Source organism: Squalius cephalus (genome assembly GCF_949319135.1).
Source record: "Squalius cephalus genome assembly, chromosome: 9".
In the NCBI taxonomy this organism is placed as follows: Eukaryota; Metazoa; Chordata; class Actinopteri; order Cypriniformes; family Leuciscidae; genus Squalius; species Squalius cephalus.
Genome location: NC_137130.1, coordinates 9,459,577 through 9,484,950, shown reverse-complemented (window position 1 = coordinate 9,484,950; position 25,374 = coordinate 9,459,577). Strand labels below are relative to the sequence as shown.

General features: G+C 38.5%; 2 protein-coding genes across 2 annotated transcripts in view; both read right to left on the bottom strand.

Moving 5' to 3' along the window:
* Positions 1-16,245, bottom strand: part of LOC307164846 (glucosylceramide transporter ABCA12-like) — a 50,532-nt gene extending 34,287 nt beyond the window's left edge. The window contains exons 1-19 of the mRNA XM_079882008.1: positions 15,873-16,245; positions 14,790-15,464; positions 14,159-14,271; positions 13,969-14,027; positions 13,698-13,819; positions 12,234-12,364; positions 11,974-12,116; positions 10,368-10,544; positions 9,995-10,215; positions 6,605-9,034; positions 6,188-6,291; positions 4,731-4,837; positions 4,264-4,472; positions 3,374-3,450; positions 3,097-3,227; positions 1,514-1,681; positions 960-1,124; positions 662-857; positions 370-509 (exon numbers count right to left, since the gene is read on the bottom strand). Coding sequence (XP_079738134.1) covers positions 370-509; positions 662-857; positions 960-1,124; positions 1,514-1,681; positions 3,097-3,227; positions 3,374-3,450; positions 4,264-4,472; positions 4,731-4,837; positions 6,188-6,291; positions 6,605-9,034; positions 9,995-10,215; positions 10,368-10,544; positions 11,974-12,116; positions 12,234-12,364; positions 13,698-13,819; positions 13,969-14,027; positions 14,159-14,271; positions 14,790-15,464; positions 15,873-16,003 — 5,499 coding nt within the window. The 5' untranslated portion in view covers positions 16,004-16,245. The remainder of the gene's footprint in view (positions 1-369; positions 510-661; positions 858-959; positions 1,125-1,513; positions 1,682-3,096; positions 3,228-3,373; positions 3,451-4,263; positions 4,473-4,730; positions 4,838-6,187; positions 6,292-6,604; positions 9,035-9,994; positions 10,216-10,367; positions 10,545-11,973; positions 12,117-12,233; positions 12,365-13,697; positions 13,820-13,968; positions 14,028-14,158; positions 14,272-14,789; positions 15,465-15,872) is intronic.
* Positions 16,045-25,374, bottom strand: part of LOC307164916 (uncharacterized protein) — a gene marked incomplete at its 3' end in the record, with an annotated part of 29,660 nt that continues 20,330 nt past the window's right edge. Inside the window, exons 9-21 of the mRNA XM_079882132.1 lie at positions 24,391-24,494; positions 23,135-23,266; positions 22,332-22,501; positions 21,633-21,763; positions 21,404-21,534; positions 21,156-21,320; positions 20,848-21,056; positions 20,560-20,690; positions 19,860-19,968; positions 17,501-19,696; positions 16,674-17,348; positions 16,144-16,547; positions 16,045-16,049 (exon numbers count right to left, since the gene is read on the bottom strand). Coding sequence (XP_079738258.1) covers positions 16,045-16,049; positions 16,144-16,547; positions 16,674-17,348; positions 17,501-19,696; positions 19,860-19,968; positions 20,560-20,690; positions 20,848-21,056; positions 21,156-21,320; positions 21,404-21,534; positions 21,633-21,763; positions 22,332-22,501; positions 23,135-23,266; positions 24,391-24,494 — 4,562 coding nt within the window. The remainder of the gene's footprint in view (positions 16,050-16,143; positions 16,548-16,673; positions 17,349-17,500; positions 19,697-19,859; positions 19,969-20,559; positions 20,691-20,847; positions 21,057-21,155; positions 21,321-21,403; positions 21,535-21,632; positions 21,764-22,331; positions 22,502-23,134; positions 23,267-24,390; positions 24,495-25,374) is intronic.

The following is a 25,374-nucleotide window of genomic DNA, read 5'->3' as shown; positions in this document are numbered from 1 at the left end:
AACATTGGAGGAAAAATTACGCTATGCACTGCTATCAATACAATTACCAAAAGAAAGGTTCACTGTGTTTCACCATCATGTAGGAACTTTTATTTAATTCATACATCTTTGAATATACTTATTTGTGCATACTTCTCCCCGGGTGCAGCCATGCTTGCATGATGTCAAACATTCACAGTTTTATTAATATTTTCTTACACTTTTCAATGGAGAAAATCAGAAATTCCAACTTGACAATGTAAAACGCATTTAAAAATGGGATTTGATCTCACATCTTTTGCTTTTTACATGCATGCAAAAAAAAACAGTCAGTTATCATTCATGTATTTTATTACATTGGAAGTTTAAAAATAAATTTAAAAGCAGCACCTTTCTCATGATCTCTCTCGTCAGTGGTGTGTCTGGTGAGTAGAGGACCTGTCCTAACAGCATGGGCTTGAGGAAGGCCCAGGCCACCGCACCGCCTGTAGTGTTCACCATATCCAAGTAGAGGTTCATACAGAAGGGACCTGGAGGCAAAGACATAAGCAGTATATTAATTAAGCCTGACCACAGCACTTCATCAATCTGAACTCAACATGCTGTAAGCAGATTCTTGACAGGTCATTATCATAATGCTTTATTGCACATTTAGCTGGATGCTGAGATTATGCGTTCATACTAGCATCGTGTGGGATTTTGAACTTCTTAATGAGCTCTTCTCTGTTGTGGTCCGACTGGACAGAAGGATCAGTATCGGTTACGATAGGAACATTCGCTATGGCAAACAGCGTCAGGATGCCGTTTTTGCACAAGGCACGAGAGATGGTGTTAAAGGTGGCCCTGCTAGATATGGTGGACCGCTTTCCCCTCACCAGCTGTGGGAGAGAGAATCCAAAGACATATTTAAATAAATAAATACAAGAATGAATGAATTAATACATACATACATACATACATTTTTCTTTGGGAGAACTTACACTGCGGAACTCTTTGTTGGCCACCAGGTTTAGTTCTGCTATGTTTGTCAGGTATTCCTGCAGTTTGCTAATGGCAGGTACCAGTTTCTGCATCATGTCCGTCAAAAATTTGACCATCTGTAGCATAATTCCCACTAAATCCTGAATCTCTTTGGATAACATTAGCTGTAAAAAAATGTCACAGGGTTACAACAGGCAGTACCACTGGTTTACTGCATTTAATTTTATGGTATTTTTTCTGGAAATGTAACAAAAAGTGATTTATATATATTTATATACTATATTTGGATATTCCTGATAATAGCTTTTCATTATAAATAAACGGTATAGCAAAATATTGGCCATTTAACAGCAAGACCCAGCCCTAATCTATTAAAGTAAATAAGAAAAAATAATGATGAATGTATAAAAAGAAAAAGCAACTATTATTTAGTTTCATAGTAATCATGTGCGAAACATTACTTGTATTCAATTAACTACAAAACAGAGGAGCAGCCTTTGTATTTCATTGGATACAGTATGTCCAATACATTCTGTGGCCCCCAGCTCTTTACCCTGAATAAAGCAGCCTTCGTGTCCACATGACGAATAAAGAGAACTGTGATGCTGTACCAATCATCTGACAGTTCACAGAAGGCACTGAAGATCTCCTGGCCTGTTGGGTCCAGTTGCAAAGACGAGGGGTCTGAGCACTGGTGTAGGTTTGCCAACCATGTCAAGATCTGTGATGAGAGGAAAAAGGACAAACAGAGACCATTGCAATAATTGTGTATTTCCAAACATCTCACAATAATATATATATATATATATTATAACATAACGTTATATATGCGGAAAAACGCAGAAATTCTAACTAACCCGATCCAAATTTTTTTATGACGGACGAAAGTTTCGCAGTGTGTAAACGTGATTGACACAACGTGAGGTCGTATATATTTTTTAACTTCTGAAAATGTATATTATATGTAAGGATACTCTCATATATTAAATGTAAGGATACTCTCAATCATTGATATATAAGTAAGCAATAAGGTACGAGAGGCTGTGCTGTATCGTGTGCCTGCAACCCCTTCAGCAGTTACTTATTCACGATACAGCACTTGTCTCGAGTACCTTATTGCTTTTATAAAACGGTTACCACAAAATACAACTATTAAAGCCGAAAAACATGTATCTATGCAACTTTTATGAAGTAAAATCACTAAAAGCCTTCCTTCCGCTGGAAAAAAATAGTCCCTGACTGTAAACAGCAACAAAAGTTACATAGGCCTACATTATTTCGCCAATAGATGGCGGCAAAGACCGTCTTTATGAGTGAGTCAGTCAGTAGAGAAGACTTTTACATTGAAAGGAATCAAACTTGTGAACACGGAGAAGGAAGACGCAACTGACAGATGACTATGGGCACGGAAAAACCCCTTAACTGTTAAAAGGACAAGATATCGCAGCGGACATTCAAACAGATTTTTTTTTAATTATGAATATGACTGACCTGAAGGAAAATGCTATATCTACTGTAAATGCAGGTACACTCGCTTACTCGATCTCTCACAATATTCTAGCTTCAATGAACAATATCAATGAGATCAAACATGTGTTTAAGTTACTAATAAGAGTGGTTGCTAGGGGTGTTGTGTAGTGATACATAGAATAGTTGGGTGAAGCGGTCATAGCCGTGTTTTATCGTGAATAAAGCACAGCTATTGACCAATCAGAATCAAGGATTGGAACTAACCGTTTTATAAACCATAGTTAAAGTATGTGTGCTAATGTTAAAACTCCTCAACTTCCTAAGAAGACCAAGGTGTTGTCTTGCCTTCATATGGATGGAATCTACGTTACTTTGTTTATCATCAATAATTGTTCCTAGGTATTTAAAATCAAAACATCCTGTATAGTCTTTTCAATATTAAGATAAAAAAACTACAATCAAACCAACAAATAAGACTATCAATATACTCAAAGTATGAGCAGCAGTTAATTTCCTTCTGACAGGAAACCAATGCCATATCATCAGCATACTTTATGAGGGAGAGATTATTACCATCGCACTGTAATTCATTAATGTATGCAGAGAACCTTGATTTTTGGACAACTCTTTTGAGCCCCTGAGATGTATGCATGATTTGTGGTGTACCTGCTTGTTGCTGCTGGGTAGAGGGTAATCTAGCAGAGCCTGAAGAACGGTAGGGGGAAAGTTGGTATACCGCTTGACATCCTGAACAAACAGAGTTGTATTTTTCAGCAGCTCTGAAACTTTCACTTCAGCTGTCAAAATGCAAGACAAAAGACAAGTGAGAGAGCAGACATGCATGCATGACAAAGCTGAAAAAGACTGATTGAACCACCATCTGATAGCTAAGGAACACTGGTGTTTCTGCAGTTCTTTTGCTGAAAGCGACAGTGGTACACACCTGGAGATGTAATATTGATATCAAGAGTTTTCAGAGAGGAGACGTTGAAGCCTACAATTTGAGAGAGAGTTGAGGTCCTTTGGAAAAAAGAAAACAGAAAGAGAGAGAGATATTAAAACCATGAGTATTATTCCTGGAGACAAACCGTTTAAAATGTCGTAAATTGTATTATATAAATAACTATATATAAAAAAAAAAAAAAAAAAAAAAAAAAAAATTATATATATATATATATATATATATATATATATATATATATATATATATATAGTGATAACAGTGATAAACAGCAAGATTTAATTTAATGATTTTATATATATATATATATATATATATATATATATATATAGTGATAGACAGCAAGATTTAATTTAATTATATATATAATATATATATATATATATATATAATTAAATTAAATATTGCTGTTTAGAGAGAGAGAGAGAGAGAGAGAGAGAGAGAGAGAGAGAGAGAGAGAGAGAGAGAGAGATGTGTAATCATCTGATGAATTGGTGAATCATTCATTTTTTAACCTATTCATTGGAATTTGGGGTCTGAACAAAAAATTAATTCTCAAAATATATCAGACTTGCCAATGCTTCATATGAAAAAGTGGACATTTGAGGCGAGAGAGTTTAATTGCTACCCCAGTTTGCTAAGCTTTAAGCTGTGCATGGTAGAGAATGTGACACTAATAACAAATATAGTGCAAATTGTTGGAAAAGTAGTTTGATACTGGAAATGCTTCATTGTATTGAAAAGGAATTAGCGGATTTCACTCTAATAAAAATGTTAGCAGTGTAGCTACTTTTAGTAAGTTATTCCGCAACACTGGTAACATGCATAATACAAGCTACAGCAAGGTTGAAGGTCATTATAGAATGCAGTACCAGTCCACGTCAGTGTTGTAAGTGCTAGGGTCTCCAACAAATGTCTGGAAAATCAGATCATAGATGTTGCTGGTTTGGTTCACCAGGCTGGTTGAGAGCACATGGAAGGCCTGGATTGTGGGAACAACGGTGTCACATAGGAGTCTAGGGCCTAGTGGCAGAACCTGGCTGATCAGCTGCACAGAGGACATGTTTTCTAGAGCACACACCTACATTATCAAGAAAGAAAGTTACAGGTAAACCAACACTACACAGAAATCCACTCATGTGCTACTGTATATTGACATAAAACTATATGCATGTCTTCAGAATACTTGAAACATAGCATATGAGTTAAATGGACTAAACATTTCTCCTTTTGTCATTTTGTATGGCATGTGCATAATAATGAGTAACTAATGACAAAATGTTGAATTATTCTTCTAATAAACGTAATTTTTTTCTATGTAAACCATCAAGAATCTTACCTGAGTTAACAGGTTGTCCAGTATCAGGCCTGAACTCTCATTTGCCCAGTTGGCTGAGCCAAATTCAAAGGCAGTGTTTAGCACTTGCAGTAGAAGATGCAGATTTTCTGCAGAGAGACGAGAGAAATGGAAGAGAGAAAACAAAGATCAAGCTTTTGCAGAGCTAAAGTAACTTAAATTCCCTACAGGCATCATTACTTGCACCTAACACCGCTTTCAGGCCAACCTCACAGTGCAGCAAGCAGCAAATGATCTAGCAAAGAAACCTCCCTTAGAAAAGAGACATTGAAAAGCTTTATGGTGCCGTGTGCTGATTTAGATCTGACAGCTCTTAGGTGTATAACACCTCAAGCAATATATAAGATCAGACACTTATGAGGGAAATTAAATGCTCAAGACATCAGCTTTATTAAAGAAAATATACCGCAAACTGGGAGGCTTAAAGAGCGACTTATCAATGAAAATGAGGGAGTGCTGCACACAAAGAAATGTACACTCTGAAGAACAGCATGGTGATATATTTTAAAGTTAACTTTTAAAAGGATACTTCATCCAAAGAAATTGATTTACTTGCACTATCTACTGATCTACTTATGTCTTGTTTTCTGGTAAAAAAATATCTAAACATCTGCAAAACAAGATTTTTTCAACAAGAAGTGAAATTAATACTTAGGACTTGTTTTCAGAGCATATATATCTATTAGGTTTATTTTTCTTACCCCAAGGCAATGTTAAATTGTTTTCTTGTTCAAAGCAAAAATTTCTCTAAATTTAGTTAGATATATGCCTAAAACAAAAACTATTTGCCAATTGGGTATAATTTTAAGATATATTCTAGAAAACAAGCTTTAATATCTAAATAATCTAAATGTCTAAATAATGCAGTTTTTCTTCTCAAGAAATGTAAGGTTCCAAATTTCTTCTTTCCATTTGTGTTTTATAGGGCGGGGGGCGGCAATGCCCAGTTGCTTTAAATGATAATAAAAAAGAGAGAAGCAAGGAAGAAAACAGAAATATTTGCTATTTTAAAGAGCAGAGACACTGTAAAAGGTTTTCTCATATACTCTGTCTGGCCACATGCCTTCTGGCTGAATATTTCAGAAAGCTGGCTTCAAATCTGTTGTTTACTGCATTGCTATGAAAACCAAAAACATGTTTGCAATGACATAAACATAAAGCAACATACATTGTTTAATGTCAATGGGGATTACTAAGAGTAATGTATTCAGTGGGAGAATATGGAGCCTGCAACATTTACTGTGCACATGCATCTTGTTCTTGAGCTAAACAAATGCAAATTATGCAGAAAAATAATTATGTATTCACACAGCTAAATTCAAAATACTTAAACGCGCTATATGCAACTGTGGATATCTAGTCAGCACATAAATTTGTCGAAATAACCCCTGAATGAACAGTGTTAGAGGTCAATAGATGTTGTGAGATGATTTATGTACCTTGGGATTCGTTGGCCAGACTTCTCGTGATGGACTTAATAAGTGGAGAATACTGTAGGTCATCTGGAAGGCTATTAGCAAGGTTTGTCAGCAGCACAGGCAGCCTATGTAAACATGGAAAAGTTTAATTAACTAACAAAAAGTTTATATTTTTGCTGGGTTAACTAAATCATAATGCACTACACTATGGATTATGATCATTTATTTTCATGACCTCAAGAATGTGTTCTTTTCAGAGTCATAAGCTACTTCTCTGAAGAAGTAAGCAATTATGCAGGGTAAATGCCATGGTGGATGAAAACATGAGAGCAAAGTAATAGCCATGCAATGAACAAGAAAAATAAATGAAAAACTGGGCCTTGTTATGAGCTCATAACCAGGAACCAGCCTTCAGAGCAGAACCTCAAAGAAACTCACTTGTCGGTCCAGTTAGTGTCATTCATCCCCAGCAGATGGCCAATATTCATGCTAGAAGCCCCCAGCATTATTTTGGCGAGTTCAGACTCCACACTGCTGCTGTTGCCCAGCGAGATGAGATTTTGGATGGTGTGCAGCAGCTGCTGGGAAATATCAGCTGTTTGGGTGAGAGGGCTTCGGTCTGCTTGGATGATCATAAAGATTGTCTTCAGGGTGTGCCCCAGGTCTCCTATAATGCTTCTGAAAGAGTCTGTGTTCATGTTGGGCACCATGGCCAGAAGGTTGTTGAAAGAATTGACTACTTGAGATACAGCCCCATTGATGTCCCCAAAGGTGCTGGTGTCATTAAGAACAAAAGACATTGTCTCCATGAGTTTGAGCGTGATATTGATGTACAGCCGTCCCTCAACAGGCATTATCGAGTATATGGAAGATGCAACCTCACTTAAAGAGTTCACAACTTGTAAGATTTGGATAGGGGAACCGGATAACTTAAGGCCCTCATAGAGACTCATGGACACTTGATTAGACACTGTCATCAGGTTGTAAACAAGGCCATCTGGAGTCATATGCGTGGATGTCGGATCATAAGTAATGTTTAGAGAGTTAAGGAGAGACTGTGTAACCAACTGAGAGATTTCTGGGAAGTGGGATGTGATATCTGCAGTGCTGGATACTCTTGAGAGGGCAGTGAAAAGAGCCGATTTTATAGCGAAGAGGTACATGTGTGTTTCTTTGGGGAGAATGACAACCATCTGATCGAATGTCTGGGTCAAAAGCATCTCCCTCTCAGCATTACTGCTCAGGCTGTAGTTTGACATGGAGAGGTTGAATAGGATGTGGGTGGCCATGGCACTGCTAAGAATGAGGGGATGGGTGACCTCTTGAATGGATTGTCCATTTGGAAGAGTTGTGATATTTGAGAGGGTAAGGACGTGGTTTAGGGAGTTAGAAATCATGCTGGTGGACATCATGACTTTTTCTATGTCTCCAGGATATGCCTCAAGCAATGCAAAGGCTTGCAACATTTGTCCAGATATGTTGAAATACCCTGCTACCTCTCCAGAGAGGAGTGAGGCGAAGGTTTCAGCAGTTTGATCCATTGCTGCCAAATAGGATGCTATGCTCATCTGTGACCCTGTACTGTAAAATGAGCCAATTATGTTTTGGAGAATGCCAGTGACCTCAGGGCTGATGTCCTTGATTTCCTCAAAGTTCTCACTAAGGATGCTGTTGAGCGTCGTGAGGAACTGGATTGCAGTGTCAGTGCCATTTCCTTCTTGTGAGACAATGTTCGACACCGAAGCTTGAAGTTGTTGGGCCATGTGCTCGATTCTTTGTGCGATGTTCAGAGATGGCTGGTCAGATAGCGCCATGGCCACGTCAATCATTCTTCCAAGGCTTTCTGCCAGCTTCTCTATTTTATTAAGGTCGTGCAAACTCCCTCCTTCACTAGCGATGTCCATGAACATCTCTAGGAACCGTTGTCCATTACTAGGGAGTGTCAAGGAAGACAGCACGTTCAGAGCTGTGTCAATGGTTTCCTCCTGATTTGTGTTTCCAGGCATTTCCCTCGAGAGACCCTTCAGGATGACACCCAAGTCTGGATTTGCAAAGAAAACATGGATGGTCTCAAAAATTTCAGTCGAGGTGGGTGGAATGGAGAGAGTTGCAAGCAAGGCTTGGTAGTCAATGTCAAGAAGGTCAAGGAAGTCATCCACCGGCTCCCTCTGTACATTACGTGCAACACTTCTGTTTTTTCTTGTATGGGTCAAAAGACCTTGTGGGTTCTGTCCATGAGCAATTTGCATTTGAAGTGGGCTTAGATATTGTTCCACAGGGGCGAAGAGGTCACTGGTTAGTTTGATCTGTTTCAGCAGGTACAAAGCATTCCCTGCAAGGTCAATAAAAGTGTCTGACAAGCAAGACAGAGGAGTTGGCATCTTGGTAAGAGTATCCCTTAATATCTCGTACAACTTGCGCAGGATCTCCAAGGCAAAATTTAGTCCAGTATCTTCAGTAGTGTACAGCCAGTTGAAAAACTCAACAGATTTCCATAGGGTGCCACTTGTATCTTCGAAGTACAGTACCTGCTGCATTACTCCATAAAGCATAGGCCACTCTCCCAGCAATCCTGTACCAATGATTTGCTGGATCACCTCTTTTATTATATTGTCAACCATGCTTCCATTGGGGTTCATAAATATGTCTCCACTCAGGATATAATTAATGGTTTCCTCTGTGAAATTCATTCCAGTTAGTGTGATCTCCAAAGCCTGCATGACGATCAGAGGGGTTGCAGTTGAGTTCTGGAGGAGATTGCCATTCTGTAGGATGACCTCAATGGTTTTTCCAATTGCATCGATGTATGGCACCATCCAGGGAGCTTCTGTCTTAATTTGCTCAAGGGCCATTTGTACTGTGGAGAGGCTGATGAGAGAGAAATTAGTATTGCACATTCACAAAAAATAATAATAAATAAATAAAAATGTCTCTTTGAGGATCCATTCACTAGCTAGATCAGATAATGTACTGTTATGCATATATACGAGAGATTATGAACTAATGCAGTCAAAGATATTTAAATTGATCTTTATGAATGAGCCATACAAACATAAAATGTCTACAATTTTTAAACTGGATTACTTGAATTTTAAACTGTTTTGCAGCAAATAAATATATCTTGATTTTGCTCTCCATTTCAGTGGGCACTCACATTATATTTATAGAACTGTATAGTTATAATAGACTTAGAGACAATTTCCATCATGTTCAATGATCTACAGCGGGTGCATAAATGTTCCTCCAGTCTTACGTGACTGATTTGCCCAGATATGTACAAATGCATAGTTTGATTCCTATCAGTAGTCAGTTCATTACAGGGATGAGCACATAAAGCAGAATCAAGTTAAGAGCAGGGAGATAAAGTAGATTCTATTATTCTGTTATCTCTATCTGCTCAAACCTGTTTGGAAGCAAAGTAGTCAAACTGAATAAATCAACCTTAATGCAAATTTAATTACTCTTACTTAGTTTGTTTGCATGATTCCAACCCCTGGTCCTTATGGGTAATAACTGCAAATCTCATTGCAAATTTGAGGAGGTATTTCAGTAATTTAATCGGGCTCATGATAATGTCGAGGTATAATGGGCATTTGAGTGCATGTGGAATTGCTGCATTCTTTTGTTGTCGCCAATTTATTCAAGCTATACAGTTTGAAAAATAAAGGTGAAAAGCTCAATACACATTGAAGCACAGAGTGTGTATCTTTGTAAAAGATCTTTCTCGGTTATAAGACTGCCATTTGTTTTCTGTCATTTAATATGACTCAGGTCATGTTTCACTGTGAGAATTATGTTCCTGTAAAAATAACTCTAGCGCATTAATACCTTTGGTACAGCTGCATCTGAGAGAGCTGGGCATTCCAGTTAGCCTGGTTTGTTAATTCTGATACTGAGAGGTTGGATATCATTGATATGTTATACAACAGGACTTCTGTTAGGTGAGTGCTTGCAAAGGTATTGTTCAGGATCGCCCAGTAGAAAGTCTCCAGTGAACCGGCCATCATTTCTGCAGTGACGTTTATCCAAAGAGGGTTCATCTCCATTCCCTGTTTAGAAACATAAAGGGACAAAGTCTAAATCAGTCTTTAGTGCACACCACCATCTAGTGGTGACATATGACAGTAAAAAAAACCTGCTATTACCACAAACTACTAACAGAAAAACTGTAAATTGTTCATAAAACTGTAACTTGTCTCACCGTCATATTGAAAGCTGGAGTTGCATCTCCTGGTTTATTGAAGGCTGCTATGACTGGCAGTAGGCTGATGTTACACCACAAAGTGACATGGTCTTCACTTATTCCAGTCACAACTTGGACATCCTGCCATATCTGCTCCACGTAGCTGCAGTTCAGGCTCTGACCCCCCAAACCAGCCTGAGGGGTGAGCATAAAAATAAAATAATTATCAGAGAAGGCAGAGATTGCAAGAGATATAGGATGATAATAAGAATTTTTTAAGAATTTTAATTATTTATTAGCAAAGTTCACAGAGACAGCTTATAAAACCAAGAATAACTACAGTATACACAGATAAATGTAAATCAATATATATATATATATATATATATATATATATATATATATATATATATATATATATATATATATATATATATATAATTTATATTATTTTATTCTATTTTATTCTTCAAGGACTTGTCACATTTTAAACAAAATAAAACCATATACCAGCCAAATAAATAAATACATAAACACATTTCTCAGTTTGTCAGGATGGCAAAAAGTTTTGACCATGGTTCATCCATTGGGCCCAAGGGAAGGGGAGGGGGGATCTTGTTTTATGCCTTGTGAATTCAAGTGATGTGATCATTGATACTCTCATAGACAAAGCATTCACTGAACGAGTGGCAGGAAGTAGAGCAATATACAATTATATACAATATAAAACACAAAAGTAGAAGCAGATGTAGAGATATGACTCCTGCCAGGATTTGAGCATCTTTTGTCTAAGGAAACCAAATTCACTCTAGGGATGAAAAGCAGCATCTAACGCATGCTAGCTAATGTAGGCTAACTGTTTATCTGTGATTAATACACTTCTTGGCACACTGAATGGGCCTTTTGGGCCAATATTGCTATATTCATTTCTAAAAAATGTACTTAATTGTGCCTTTAGCTGTTTGGAAACACACAACAAGCGAATTAACAAATAATGCCAAGGTTATGCAAGATCTTATCTCCTTAACGCCTGATCAAAAACAGAGCACATTACTGTGATATCGTGTTCTTACTAATAAAAAGAGATTTTAACCGGTTAGCTCTCTAAGCCAACCTTTCAAATCCTCTTTTTTGTGTTTTCAGTTATTCTTCAAATGGCATAATAGGGAGCAATTTCTCTCACTTCCAATCACGCACCAATAAGAATGCTAAAATAATGTTGTCTTAGCCAAAATTTTGGATTCAAGATCAAAATCAAGTCATTTGAATTGGCTAATGGGACGCCACCTTAAGGGGAACCACTGTGTAACAAATGATCATAGATACAACTCTCCATTTTGATTTTACACTATCATGCTTATATAATGGCATTCTTTCTTTCTACTGTCACTAAGGACTTTTTAAGCTGGACCCACAACAAACACATTGTAGGTCTCTGATAACACAGTATCATGCACATTACCTTGACATTATTCACCAAGCTTCAGTAGAATGAAACAGGAATGCCAGTTCACCAACCCTCTATTATATGCGTTAAACCCTGCATTATTTACATTCTTTACAGCTTTCTGAAAGTTCTGACTTAAAAGTCCATCACATCAGTAGATAGAAATGTTGTTCTAACCTGTAGAGCAGCTTCTGCAGTCAACACAATGGCCTGTGGCAATCCACCAACAAAAGACTGAGCAGTCAACGTGCTTGTATTCATAACATGGAAAATATCTGTCAAAAGGCTGGACAATGGCTGCTGGAGAACATAGAAGAGCTCTGTGGAAAAGAAAGCATTTGCATTATAGATGCATACAGATCATATCTGGAAGAATCTGGAAACCTACCCTGCAACTCTTTTGCAGCTGTACTCAACTGTAGGCATGCTTTTCTCACCTGTTTGTGCCTGCATGTTGTGAGTACTGTTGACAATGGCTTCTTGAATTGTGGACACAATAGACGGCAACGAATCCCACATAGGAGTATCTCTGAATGTTGACAACAGAGCAGCCAGCATCTCCTCCAACCTGTTCAATAAACACAGACGGATTACCATTCAAAAGCTGAGACGATAAAAAAAAGGAAACATTTTAATATAGTCTGTGGTCATGTAAGCTTATGGGTTTGATTCCTGCCAAACCCATAAATGTAAATGTGTGCTTTTTAATATACTACAGTGCCCCTATTATGCTTTTTTGAACATTACCTTTCATGCAGTATAATATAGCTTTATGTGACTGTAAACAGTAAACAAAGTTGTAGAGTCGAAAGTGCACAATAAGTTATTGTCTCCCAAAAGAAAGAATCGACTCTGAACCGCTTAGTTCCTACATGTGCACCGCAATAAATTAGAAATATACACATCGGTTTGTTGATGGACATACACTTGTTAATGCTGATGGTGAGTAATTACAGTTGCAATATCTCATAATGTACATCAAACTGAATAGCGTATCGCTAAGAAACGTCCTGCTCAAGTCGTCCTTGCGATGGAGGTTCGGGCTGAATAACTAGTTCTTCCGATGTTTCATCATCGGACTCGCACTCGAATTTATATGGTAAAATCTACTCATCTGTACTGTCTTTACAGTGTGTAAAATCACTGAGCTTAAGAAAGCCTATACCATTCAGTTATGGTAATGGGCGTTTCTTTTCCGACACGCACTGTAAGTGGTAGACCAATCACAACAGACTGGGCCATCTGGCAAATCAGAGCAGAGAAGGCTCACGAAAAGGAAGGATTAAGAGAGACCGAATCTTCAGACGAGTCATTTGATCGTAGGAACCTTTAAAATAGCATAATAGGGGCACTTTAACGTTCTGGGATTCTATAGAACATTCTCCATCCTGACCAATATCCAGAATTTCATCAGCTGATTTAATCAACATCCTATTAGAAGACTCTAGATAACTGAATTTTGGTCAAATATTGCCACACCTACTGATCGTTTATGCTGAAATCGAGATGTGACAGACTAAACGACTGCCTCTTACATTTCTACCTCCGCTTTCATCATTTTTTGTCATTTAAGAGTAGAAAACCCACAAGCGCTTGATTAAAGAATCATCAAAGATCAGCATGTATGTTATTACAGTATATGTAATAAGTGGTTTTGTGCTGACAAAAAAAATGTGGACCAAATCTGAAGTGAACAAAAGCTATCAGATCTTCAGTGTGAGAAAAAACTCAGTCACAGCTAAAACCATGAGAGTCTGGGCCAACAACTATCTGTGATCATTTCAAACATGGTCAATGTTGTCAGAGAATCTCAGAGATATGGCCACATGGACTCTCTGATTCTCTTGACAATGTAAATGAAGCTTTTGACTGAAAATCAAATAGTGAGATGCCAGCCTTACTTGTCAAAGGTCAGCTGGTCAGCACTCCTGGAAAGGATCTGGACTAGAACGGCTACAGATTCTGTGGCAGTCTGGGCGGACTCATTTATGAATGGTGACACAGAGCCCAAAAAGGTGGCAAGCTGTGGAATCACAAATCAAGTTAAAAGTTTAAAACAAGTATAAATTGACATGTTTGTGTGTTTTTATTTATGCAATAAATGTGTCAGAAGATCTGTTTGTTATGAAGGAGATCTCAATAATGGGCCTTCGAGAAATAAAAGCAATTTACCTGTTCTGTTATTTCATTTAGGCTGCCAAGACTGAAGTTGTCCCACATGTTTGTATAACCTGAGAAAAAATAATATGGTACATATAATATGGTACATATATCTTTGACAACTTGATTGAATAAAAAAGAATGATGCTCACAGTAGTTATCATCCAATGAATTTCAACAAACAACACCACAGTAAACTTGCCTTCATTTGAGTTTAGAACATACTCTGTGACCTTAAGAATTAAAGATATGATGGGCTGAGATGTGTTGTCAGATGGCAGAGAATTCTGAAGCTCTCTCATCACATTTACAATGCTGGAAATGAGAAAGAAATAGATCACTAACTTCCATGACACATGCATACACAAATACATGTACTGCATATACACTACATACACACAACGTTTAGGGTCAGTAAGACGTTTTAATGTTTTTAAAATAAGTCTCTCATGCTTTCCAAGGCTGCATTTGTTGATAAATAAATAAATACAGCTATTTTAAATTGTAATATTGTTTCACAATATTAGTGTTTTACTGTATTTAAAAAAAAAAAAATCTTACTGGCCCAAAACTTCTGAATGCTAGTACTGTATATACAGTAGATGAATAGATGGATGGATACATACATGTCTGTTTTTCGTTATCTACTATATATTAACAGATCTCCCTTATAAAGATACATCCTCTACATTTATACTTCATTCAGTGTGTAGCTAGTAGAGGGGCCTTGGAGATACAAAGGCTGAGAATCATTGCTCTATACATATTTTAGGGAAAAAAATGAAAGAGAGACATAGACACAATACTTTGGAAGTAATACAGTCTACACTTACACTTCATTCCATTTGTCAGGTCCACCAGGTTGGGATAGGGTCTGCAAATAGGTTAAAATGCTGTTTTTCATGGGAACCAACACCTCAGCCACCTCTGCTGGTAAAAGGGCATGAATCGCTCCTTCTACCATCTGGATAGTCTCCTGAGTGAGGTTGCTAGCTTTACTGTAGTCCATGTTAGGGTTCAGGATCAGCTGAAGTGAACCATGAATTGCACCAAGAATACTGTCGACCACATGCTGAGGTAGAGCTCCAGTCTCATTAGAAATACTCTCCAGAAACACTCCCACAGAACTGATGATGGCTTCTGTAAAGTTTTCACTTTGGAGACCACCTTCAGTGCTAGCCACCTGCAGAGCGTAGGTTAGTGTCTGAGATACTTGTCCAGTGACAGAGATGAAGGCTCTGTCCTCAGGAGAGAGCAATGGTGTCAGTGCTTCCAAAAGCTGATTAAGATCATTCCCAGTTGTTGTGAGATCTACAGTGCTAACGTTCCCCTGGAATAATCCGGAAAGTGCCATTGTTAATTGTTGGGTAATTATCCACTCCTTTGTCACGTTGCCTCCATTTGAGCTCAGAACAAATTCCGTGAGGTTTAGCAACATAGATATGATGGGCTGAGCTGTGTTGTTTGATGGCCAGGAAACCTGAAGTTCTTTCATGACATTTATAACTCTGAAAAAGAAAATGAACATTGTCAAGTTTCACATGACTCTTTCATAAGAGATTTGTTGCATTTATTATTCATGTTCTATAATTCATGTTCAGAACCAGACCTGTTATAAACCTAAATATACTTGAATTAATTAAAAAGTGTACTATTCAAGTAGTAATAGAAGATGTTTATTGTAGTAATGATGACAGTATCGCACATAAGAGTAGTAGCTGTTCCGTGCTACCACACAGTTAGTGATCACACTACACGTCCGGGCAAAGTAAGGAGGGATCATACTAGTCCAACGAACCAGACTTTGGAGGTCAAACGTGCTCCGGCACGGTTCAGATAGCCATGTGTCAGTACACTCATATTGAAAAACAGAGATAGCCAGAATGATTTGGAAGAAATATATTGTCTGCACTTACACTTCATTCCATTTGTCAGGTCCACCAGGTTGGGAGATGGTCTTCAAATAGGTTAGAATGCCACTTGTGATGGGAACCAACACTTCAGCTGCCTCTTCTGGCAAAAGGGCATGAATAGCTCCCTCTAGCATCTGGACAGTCTCTTGTGTGAGGCTGGTAGCTTGATTGTAGTTCACACTGGGGTTCAAGGTCAGCTGAAGTGAACCATTAAGAGCACCAAGAATATTGTCAACCACATCCTGCGGTAGAGCTCCAGTCTCATTAGAAATACTCTCCAGAACCACTCTCACAGCACTGATAATGGCTTCTGTGAAGTTTTCACTTTGGAGACCACCTTCAGTGCTAGCCACCTGTAGAGCGTAGTTTACTCTCTGAGACACCTGTTCAGCAATAGAAATGAAGATTTTTTCCTCAGGGTAGAGTAAGGGGGCCATGGCTTGCAGAAGCTGGTCAAGATCTACACCGGTTGCTGCAAGATCTACAGAACTAACATTCCCCTGGAAGACTGCCTCAAGTGCCATTGTCAGTTGTTGGTTAATGATCCAGTCCTTTGTCATGTTGCCTTCATTTGAGCTCAGAAGGTTTTCTGTGACTTTTATTATCATTGATATGATGGACTGAGCAGTGTTGTTAGATGGCAGGGAATTCTGAAGTTCTGTCATCACGTTTATAATGCTGAAAAAGAAAATACGTATAACGGTCATCTCTCCAAATATACATAAAGTACATAAAAATGTAATTAGAAAGTGAGAGTGAAACAGAAAGAAAGAACAATATGCAACATATAGTCTCTACACTTACAGTTCATTCCATTGATCAAATCCAGCAGGTTGGGAGATATGATTCAGATAGGTTAAAATGCTGTTTTTGATGGGAACCAACACTTCAGTTGCCTCTACTGGTAAAAGGGCATGAATCGCCTCCTCTACCATCTGGATAGTCTCCTGTGTGAGGTTGCCAAGTTGAGCATAGCTCATATTGGGGTTCAGGATCAGCTGAAGTAAATCATTAAAAGCACCAGGAATGTTGTCAACCATATCCTGAGGTACTGCTCCGGTTTCATTAGAAATACTTTCCAGAACCACTCTGACAATGCTAATGATGGCTTTTGTAAAGTTTTCACTTTGGAGACCACCATCAGCATTAGCCATTTCCAGAGCGTAGTTTAATGTCTGAGACACCTGGTCAGTGACAGCAAGGAAGGCTCTGTCCTCAGGGGAGAGTAAGGGGGCCATGGCTTGCAAAAGCTGGTTAAGATCCACCCCAGTTGTTGCGAGATCTACAGAACTAACATTCCCCTGGAAAATTCTGGCAAGTGCCATTGTCAGTTGTTGATTAATGATCCAGTCTTTTGTCAAGTTGCCTTCATTTGAGCTTAGAATGAATTCTGAGACCTTCATCAACATGGATACAATAGGCTGAGCTGTGCTGTTTGATGGGAAGAAATTCTGAAATTCTTTCATCACATTGATAATGCTGAAAAAAGGAAAATCATCAAGACTGTTATGGAATCTTCCTATATCTTAATACATATACAGTCAATCGAAAAAGAGAGAAACTTCATATGGAACAAATAAATAAGAAAATAAGAAATAAACAATTTGGGAGTAATATAGTTTTGCACTTACATTTCATTCCATATGTCAGGTCCACCAGGTTGGGAGATGGTCTGCAAATAGGTGAGAATGCTTTTTGTTATGGGAACCAACACCTCTGCTGCCTCTGCTGGCAAAAGTGCATTAATCAGTCCCTCCACCCTCTGGACAGTCTCCTGTGTGAGGTTTCTAGCTTGAGCATAGCTCATATTGGTGTTCAGGATCAGCTGAAGGGTACCGTTAAAAGCATTAAGAACATTTTCAACCACCCCCTGAGGTAGAACACCAAACTCATTATACATGCTCTCCAGAACCACTCTCACAGCACTGATGATGGCTTCGGTGAAGTTTTCATTTTGAAGACCACCGTCAGTGCTAGCCACCTGTAGAGCATAGTTTACTGCCTGAGAGACCTGGTCAACAACAGCGAGATACTCTCTCTCTTTAGGAGAGAGTAGGGGAATCATGGCTTGGAGGAGCTTCTCAAGATCCATCCCAGGTGTTGTGATATCTGCAGAGCTAATTTCCCATTGGAAAATTCCTGCAAGTGCCGTTGTCACTTGTTGGTTAGTGATCCATTCCCTTGTCCAGCTGAGATAGGTCATGATCTGAGCTTCAATTTCAGCAGGAATACTAATGTTCATTGGGAAGCCAAGAGAATCGTAGAACGCCTGTTGAATCTCAAGGTTTCTTTTAATCAGTCCCAGCTCACCTTGCAGCATAATCATAATTGTATTGGCAACACGTACAAGATCTTCGCCTTCCAGAGGAAGCTGCACATGGGTCAAGTTCTGGATCTGATTCATCACCAGCGTTACCATATCTGCCTCTGCACTGATGAGTGCCACTTGCATTTCTGTCATGCGTATCAGATGATTGAGAATCTCTGCAAACATACTGCCACTGGTGCTATTTGCAAGCTTGTTAAGATACCACAGTGTGATATCTCCATACACCTTCTGTGCATACTGCCCCTGCGCCATCAATGTTGAGTTAATGGTGTGGTATGGATACTGTTCTCTGATTACTTTTTTTAAGAGGTCTTCCAGAATGTTTAAATCACTTGTAATATCAGTCATGTTCTCTACGCTGAGACCCTGAAGGTTCTGTCTGATGGCTGACAGTGTTGTTATCAGCACCTCTTCTGTCAATGCAAGTGGGTCAGATCCGGAACTAGACATGTTACTTAGTTTCTGATACTCTACCACAGTGATGTTAAGCAGATCTTTTAGACTCATTTGAGCATTCTCTGCTACAGGCATTATTTCAATTAAACCAGATGCACTCTGAATGAGCTGAAGGACACATTTGGATTTTTCACTGGCAGGATGCCATTGGGGAGATTGTGTGGTTTGAGTGTTCAGGCATTGTGGGATTTGAACGGCCATATTCAGAGTCTGCAGTATGGATGCTGACCATCTATAATGAATTGTAGAATTGATTTGAGCTAATTCAAAAATGGTGAGATTTGAGGCTTGTAGTCCTTGACTGATGTTGAAAACAGGAGATGCATAAGCCTGCTCGAGAAGATGTTGAACCTTCCTCACAATTTCCATAGACGCTTCTGCTGGCTGGGACATGTTCCATGGCAGGAACAGAGTGAGCACATCAACTACAACAGGGAGAGTCATGTTTCCCCTAAGAGGTGTTATTTGGATGGTGATATTATTTCCAAATGCAAGCATTGCACCAAGAAAATCAAATACATTCTGGATGTCAGCAACACAGTCCTGGCCAAGAGCTGAACAGATCTCCAGATCTCGAATGAGGACATGAGTCTTATTTAACCCTGCTTCTAACTGATACTGCTGCTCTGGAGGCAAAATGGTTCCAAGTTGGCTCAAAATTGTGTGAAGAACTGCAAAACCCTCCTCATTGTTTAGCATCTGGATGGACCTGTTGTTCAAGACCTGAAGAACGTCCATGATCACCGGGTGTAGGCTGGTTGTCTGGGATCCTCCTGACAACAGGTTCTCTATCTGCCCCAGTCCAAGAGCCGCCATGATGTCATTTAACAGATTGAGTGAGAGTTGAGTGTCAAACTGCTGTGTGGACTCAATGTTGGAGAGGAGCTGAATTTCTTTTTCAACTGTATTAATGAGGTTCAGCAACAAGTCTTGTAGTGAAATGTCACTACCAAGCAGTTGACTAGGTATGCTGTTTACAAGGACTTGTTGCAAAAGTGCCATGTATCTGTTTTGGAGGAGAGCCACTGTTCCCTGGAGAGGTCTAAAATCAGAATAAAAAATGTCTGTATTACAGGGGAATTTAGTTTATAACAAAAAAAATATATGCAGTGTAACATATTTTGAATATTATGAATGCACATAGTAGTACAGAAGGATAATATTACTTATGTATCAATAAATGTTTTGCAGTAAACAATCACTACCTTAGCAGGCTATCAGGTTTAGAGATCACCTCAGATATCAAAGAATGAATCAGTGGAACAAATGTTTCCCAGGTAAAGCCGGTCTGACAGTTGAAGGTCAATGAAGTGCCTGCAAAAAAGTGAGCATAATTCACTGCATATTATTCATAGTTTTTTGTATATTAATTATAATTTTGTTGAAATAAATAAAATGACAATCAAGCAATAACTTCTGGAATTCCAAAATGATGTTAAGTTATAAGATAATTGGAAATTATAACACTTTTCAGCACATTGTCAAAGTTATATTTATGTCATATCAATAAAACTGGCAACAATAAGGTTGTTTTCTTAACATCAGTTAATGCATTAGGTTTCATAAACAAGTATACAATATACAATAACGATTTTACAGCAGTTATTAATCTGTATTAAATGTTAACTTATAAAATACAATATTGTTCATTGTTATTTCATGTTTGTTCGAAATACATTAATTTAAATTTATACAACTTATGTTGAATTATAATTAAATTAAATAAGAAAAAAATACATAATTGATTAAAAAACAGTCTAGATTAATAAATGATGTAAAAAGATTATTCATCATTATAAAATGCATAACAACAATTATGTTAAATCATATAATTCCACAACATAATCAGATATTATGAATCAAGTCTACTGATTGATCACAGATTTGTAATTTTTTGACACTCACAGTTTGGTAATACAGTGGCGTTTGGTTGGTAGGTCAAAATCCAATAAGCCATATGAAAATATGGTTCCATGGAGGGCCACAGAGGGCTCTTCTCTAGCAGAGAGCCCATGGTCTCAAGTGCATCAGTACCCCTGTTTCACAAGAAATTAAAATGCAAATAAACATGTTAATTGCCCTGAAATGTGTTTCCATGGGGACTGTAATAGTTTGGTTCACTATTTGATGTAATTCTCAACAAAAAACATCCTGATCACATAGCAGAAATTGAACAATGAGTAGGTTACTGACCTGGTCAACAGAATCTGGTTCAAACCAACTGAAATGTTCCCTGGGATCCAAGCAGCAAAATATTCCTCATTAAGCTCAGTTTGCAAGTTCTGAAGGGCAGAGCCATACTTCAGGGAGGTTGTGTATAGACTGTGCCACTCCACCATAAGAATGGAGGGTGTGATGTTGTACATTACAGTTCCATTTACTACACCAACCAACTGTTGGACCTGTGAAAACATTTTTAGTAATAATCATTCATTTCTATTTTTTTGTCAAATAGTAACAAAGCTTGAATCTGCAAATCACTTCAAAATACATCCCTTTACCTTCTCGATTACAGGCAAAATTGGTTTTAAGAGTATTTGCTGAAGACTTGTGTCATTCCCAGAGCAAACTAGATTGCCCCACAACTGAGGGTCTATAGAGCTGTATGTTGACATCCAAGCCCAGGGAGCAGAAAGTTCTCTGCAGCTAGTGTGACCTTCTAGAACCTGTATGAAAAAATTAGGGGACATCCAATTTGGCAAATGAAGTCTTTAATGCAAACTACATGAATGATTTTTTTTTAACCCACCTTGGCCACTGTTTGCACAATAGAGTCCATGCCATGGTCAGCCCAGGCCTTAGCAAATGTCTCATTCTGCATTAGAGAAAGGAAGACCTCCTGGACATACTTGGCATCCCCCAGGACCACATCAATGAATTCTGTGAAACAGATAATGATAATTCAGATGAACTACTGTATGTGGCTAGCATTGGAAATTGTTTGCATAGCATAATTTTCTGCATATGCTGATACATACGTAGCTGTGCTTCCATTGCTACTCTTGCCACCTGCATGGATGAATGGCCACCCATCATAAAAGTCTGAATGTATTCCCAGCCTGGCATCCCTTGTAGAAAATCAAATGCTGTACTGCCTAATCCGAAGATTCTGTAGGGGGGGTAATGATAAATAGGTTGGATTTAAGGTTCAACTTTAAAAACAGATTTCTTTTTTTCATTCAGATGTCAGATGAACCAGCAGGAAGTGGCAGAGAGAATAAAATAAACAAAAGTTGTACAAGAATCTTGTTTCGTTTTTATAACAAATACTTATAGGCTCTAGATTCTCCTGCTAAACCAGCAGTAACATTCAACTGCACTGTGTTTTTTTGTCTAATGCTGTGCCAGCTTCTGTTGCCAAACTAAATCAGGTTTTTCAAATCCAATTTTTGATAAAAAGCAATTGCTCCATGTACAGTAGGTGCTCTATGCTATTCAAGCACAAAGTCACCTCTCACTTCACCAAACCAGATTCTGCAGATGCCACCACAGACAGATTGCGTGACATGCACTCACCCTCAAAAAACAACCAAAACTATACAAGTAAAAACCGGTTATATACTTTCATGGTTCATCACTTGACTCCCGTAAAACCGATTATTTGTTACAGAAAAACAGATCAATTTCATTACTGCAACTTCATCTAAACAGATGCAAAGTAGTCTAGGTTGACATACAATTGTTCCCCTAGGCTCTGTGGCTGAGCGTCACTGCTGCGCTGCGACCTGCTGTGTTTGAGAAGAGCATCTATGCTCGATGGAGAGACTAGGCCCAGCAAGCTGTCAAACACCTCCTTAGTGAAGGCCAGGTCTGCAGAGGCAGAGGTCTGACTCCAGGCCAACAGCACCTGTAGGGAGCACATGCAGGCATGAGACATGAAAATGTTATTGGTCTGGTCATTTACAATATTAAAACATCATGCAAAATTTAAATTAATGCAAAATGCATATGCAAGAACTGGGTTTGTTCCAAATATATCAACAAAAAATGTTTATTTCAAGCAACTTTACAGGAAGTTATTCGGTCAACAAAAGTAGGTCAACTAGCCTCAAAACGTGCATGCATTATTTTTTTTAATCACCCTAAATTAATATGATTAATTGACAGTCCTTCTAAATACTCAGCATGGCATTTGTCATATGAACATGTCACATGCCTTTTGAATGCAAAATCATGGTGATAGGATATTGTTGTGGAGTCCCCTCTGAGGTGAGTGGAATATCTAATTGGGGCTCCCTGGAGGCTTGCTCCATATACATGCTTTTTATGCAATCAGTCTCAGCGCGGTTAGCGTGCTGTTTTGTATTTAGACTGAGCTGGTTTCCTAGGTAACATGCATAGCTAATGTTTGTGTGTTTTCCCACAAGATACCAGGTAAGTAGGAGGAACCACAATTGAGAATTTCTCAACCTACAACAGGTTTTATTGTAGGTTATTAAGCAGATATTAATAGATACTGATATGTATATGAGAAATTTACCTGTTCAACAACCTTCCATGAATTTATGCCTTGAAATATCTGGCCCACTTCCCAACTCCAACAATAGGGGGCGAGAATGTTTTGGTCACACAAAAAGGTACGAAAGTCTTCCTCGTTTAGCAGCACAAGTATCTGAGAAGAACACAATATGTGTGAGTGTGAATGATTGTGTAGGAATTTGTGTGTGTTTATATAAACTCCTAATCCGAACAAAGTAAAAAAGTCCAACATCGAATACTTCCCTACTATACAGAAAGAAAAAAAACAGTATGCGGAAAGTCCCTGGATGACCTACAACTTCCGGCGGAATTCTGAAGTGTGCATTCGATGGACACTTTACTATCCCATAAGGCCAAGGTAGGAGATTTATGAATGGAGGTGAAGAGACTCAACTGACGCTGGTGGGTCACATGATAGTGACAACATGGCGAATGTAGTACGTCTGGGTTACATTCATTCTATGCACTCATACCATATATAAAACATACTTTTTTAACGATCTCGAAGTAAGTTTAAATTCAAATGTAGTAACTACTCAGGCAGTACGCGATTTCGGACACACTGATGGTCTCTCCCAAAACAAAAAATAAAGAAATTTTGCTAATGTGACTGCATCTTTAGAGTATCATGTTGTTGCTAGCCTAGCAACATGTTAACACCAAATTCTACTCAAACTGAAACACAAACTGAATAAAGATTTTTGCAAAATTGTCAACTTATTAAAAAAAAAGTGAAAAATCCAGGAAATGTTGAGAACAAACACAAAAAGGTCATACAATAACTAAATGCATGAATCAAGTTTCATGTTAGAGGATCATGTTATTAAATTAGCTACATGCTAACATCATACTCTAGAAATATTCTGTTCACATGTGATATTTACCTTCCTTATTCATTTTATATTTCATCTGATTTCAGTAATGTGTATATTTAATGAATATAAAATGCTTACTAAGAAATTAGCCTAAGTGTTTTAATGTTTAAAATGTTATTTCAATCTCTCTCATTTCCACCACAGAATAATACGCACATAATTTGAGATGTGGTGGACATGTTCATAACTTTTAAAGGAAACAAAAGGCAGAAAATTCTCTTAGATACACGCCTACAATGGATGTAGTTCGTGCACAAATTAAACAATAGCAAGTGAAAAAGTGATCTGTGGGATTTATTTCCACAGGGCTCTATGTCCATAGTGGAATAAGCACTCATATTTTGAACAAAGAACCTGCATTGAGAAACCAAGAGAGGCCTACCTTGTCTAGAGGGATCTGGGTTTGGTTGATAAGGTCCTTTATGTCTGAGCTGAGTTCAACCATGCTGCTTGGGCTCATAACATCACTCAGTTTGACATTCACATCTATACAAAACAAGAGAAATATGTGATTGCACTTTTGACCAACACATCTTGTGCGAGTATGCAGGCAGGCAGCTTTCTGCATAATAATAAATAATAAAATCCATTAAAAACTCCACTTAGCCTTCTTCTATGACACCTTAATTTAAGACAGGGTGTGGTGCACATAGAACAAGGCAGTCCAAACAGGTTTTGACAATAGTCTGACGACTTCCGGTGTTTGAACGCTGTGCACATCTGGCTGCCGCTCCACGCTTCGTCGTTTATTGTTTACGTTTGTTGTGTTCGCTACTTGGTCTGCTCTTTCTGCATCCCTCTACAAACTGGACTTAACTTTTCTGCTTGGCTTGGCGTATTTTTTATTTTATTTTTTTGTTGCCGTTGGGAACTCTCGGTTGTCAGCCTGCTGCGAGCCCTCTCACCCTTCTCTCCTCCATCTGTGAGGTGAGTTAATCACTCTTCTTACCAGTAGTTCGATTAGCTTACTGTCGGGTCGGGTAGCTTTCCTCTCCGTAAGCTTTTTTGTAACGTTAGATGTTGCGATGGTTGTGGTCCTGACTAACGTGACTTTGCTGATAGCTGACTTTCTCATGACTATTGCCAACATGTCAAAGGCTTTAGCACTCGTGCTGTCTCTGGTTTCCCTTATTTTTACTGGGTTACCTTCCAACATGGATATTGGTTACCTGAATGCGAACTCAGGGCGCTTAATCGGCACCCACGCCTCGACTCTGTAACGTACGAGCACTGCCGCACGCTCGGGATCATCCAGCGCCCGCGCTACGTGCATCGTTCAGTCCGAAGGATTTTTAATTATCAGCAAACAACACCATCTGTTATCCCGTGCATCTGGTCAAACAACAGAGCTCTGGTCAAACCGAAA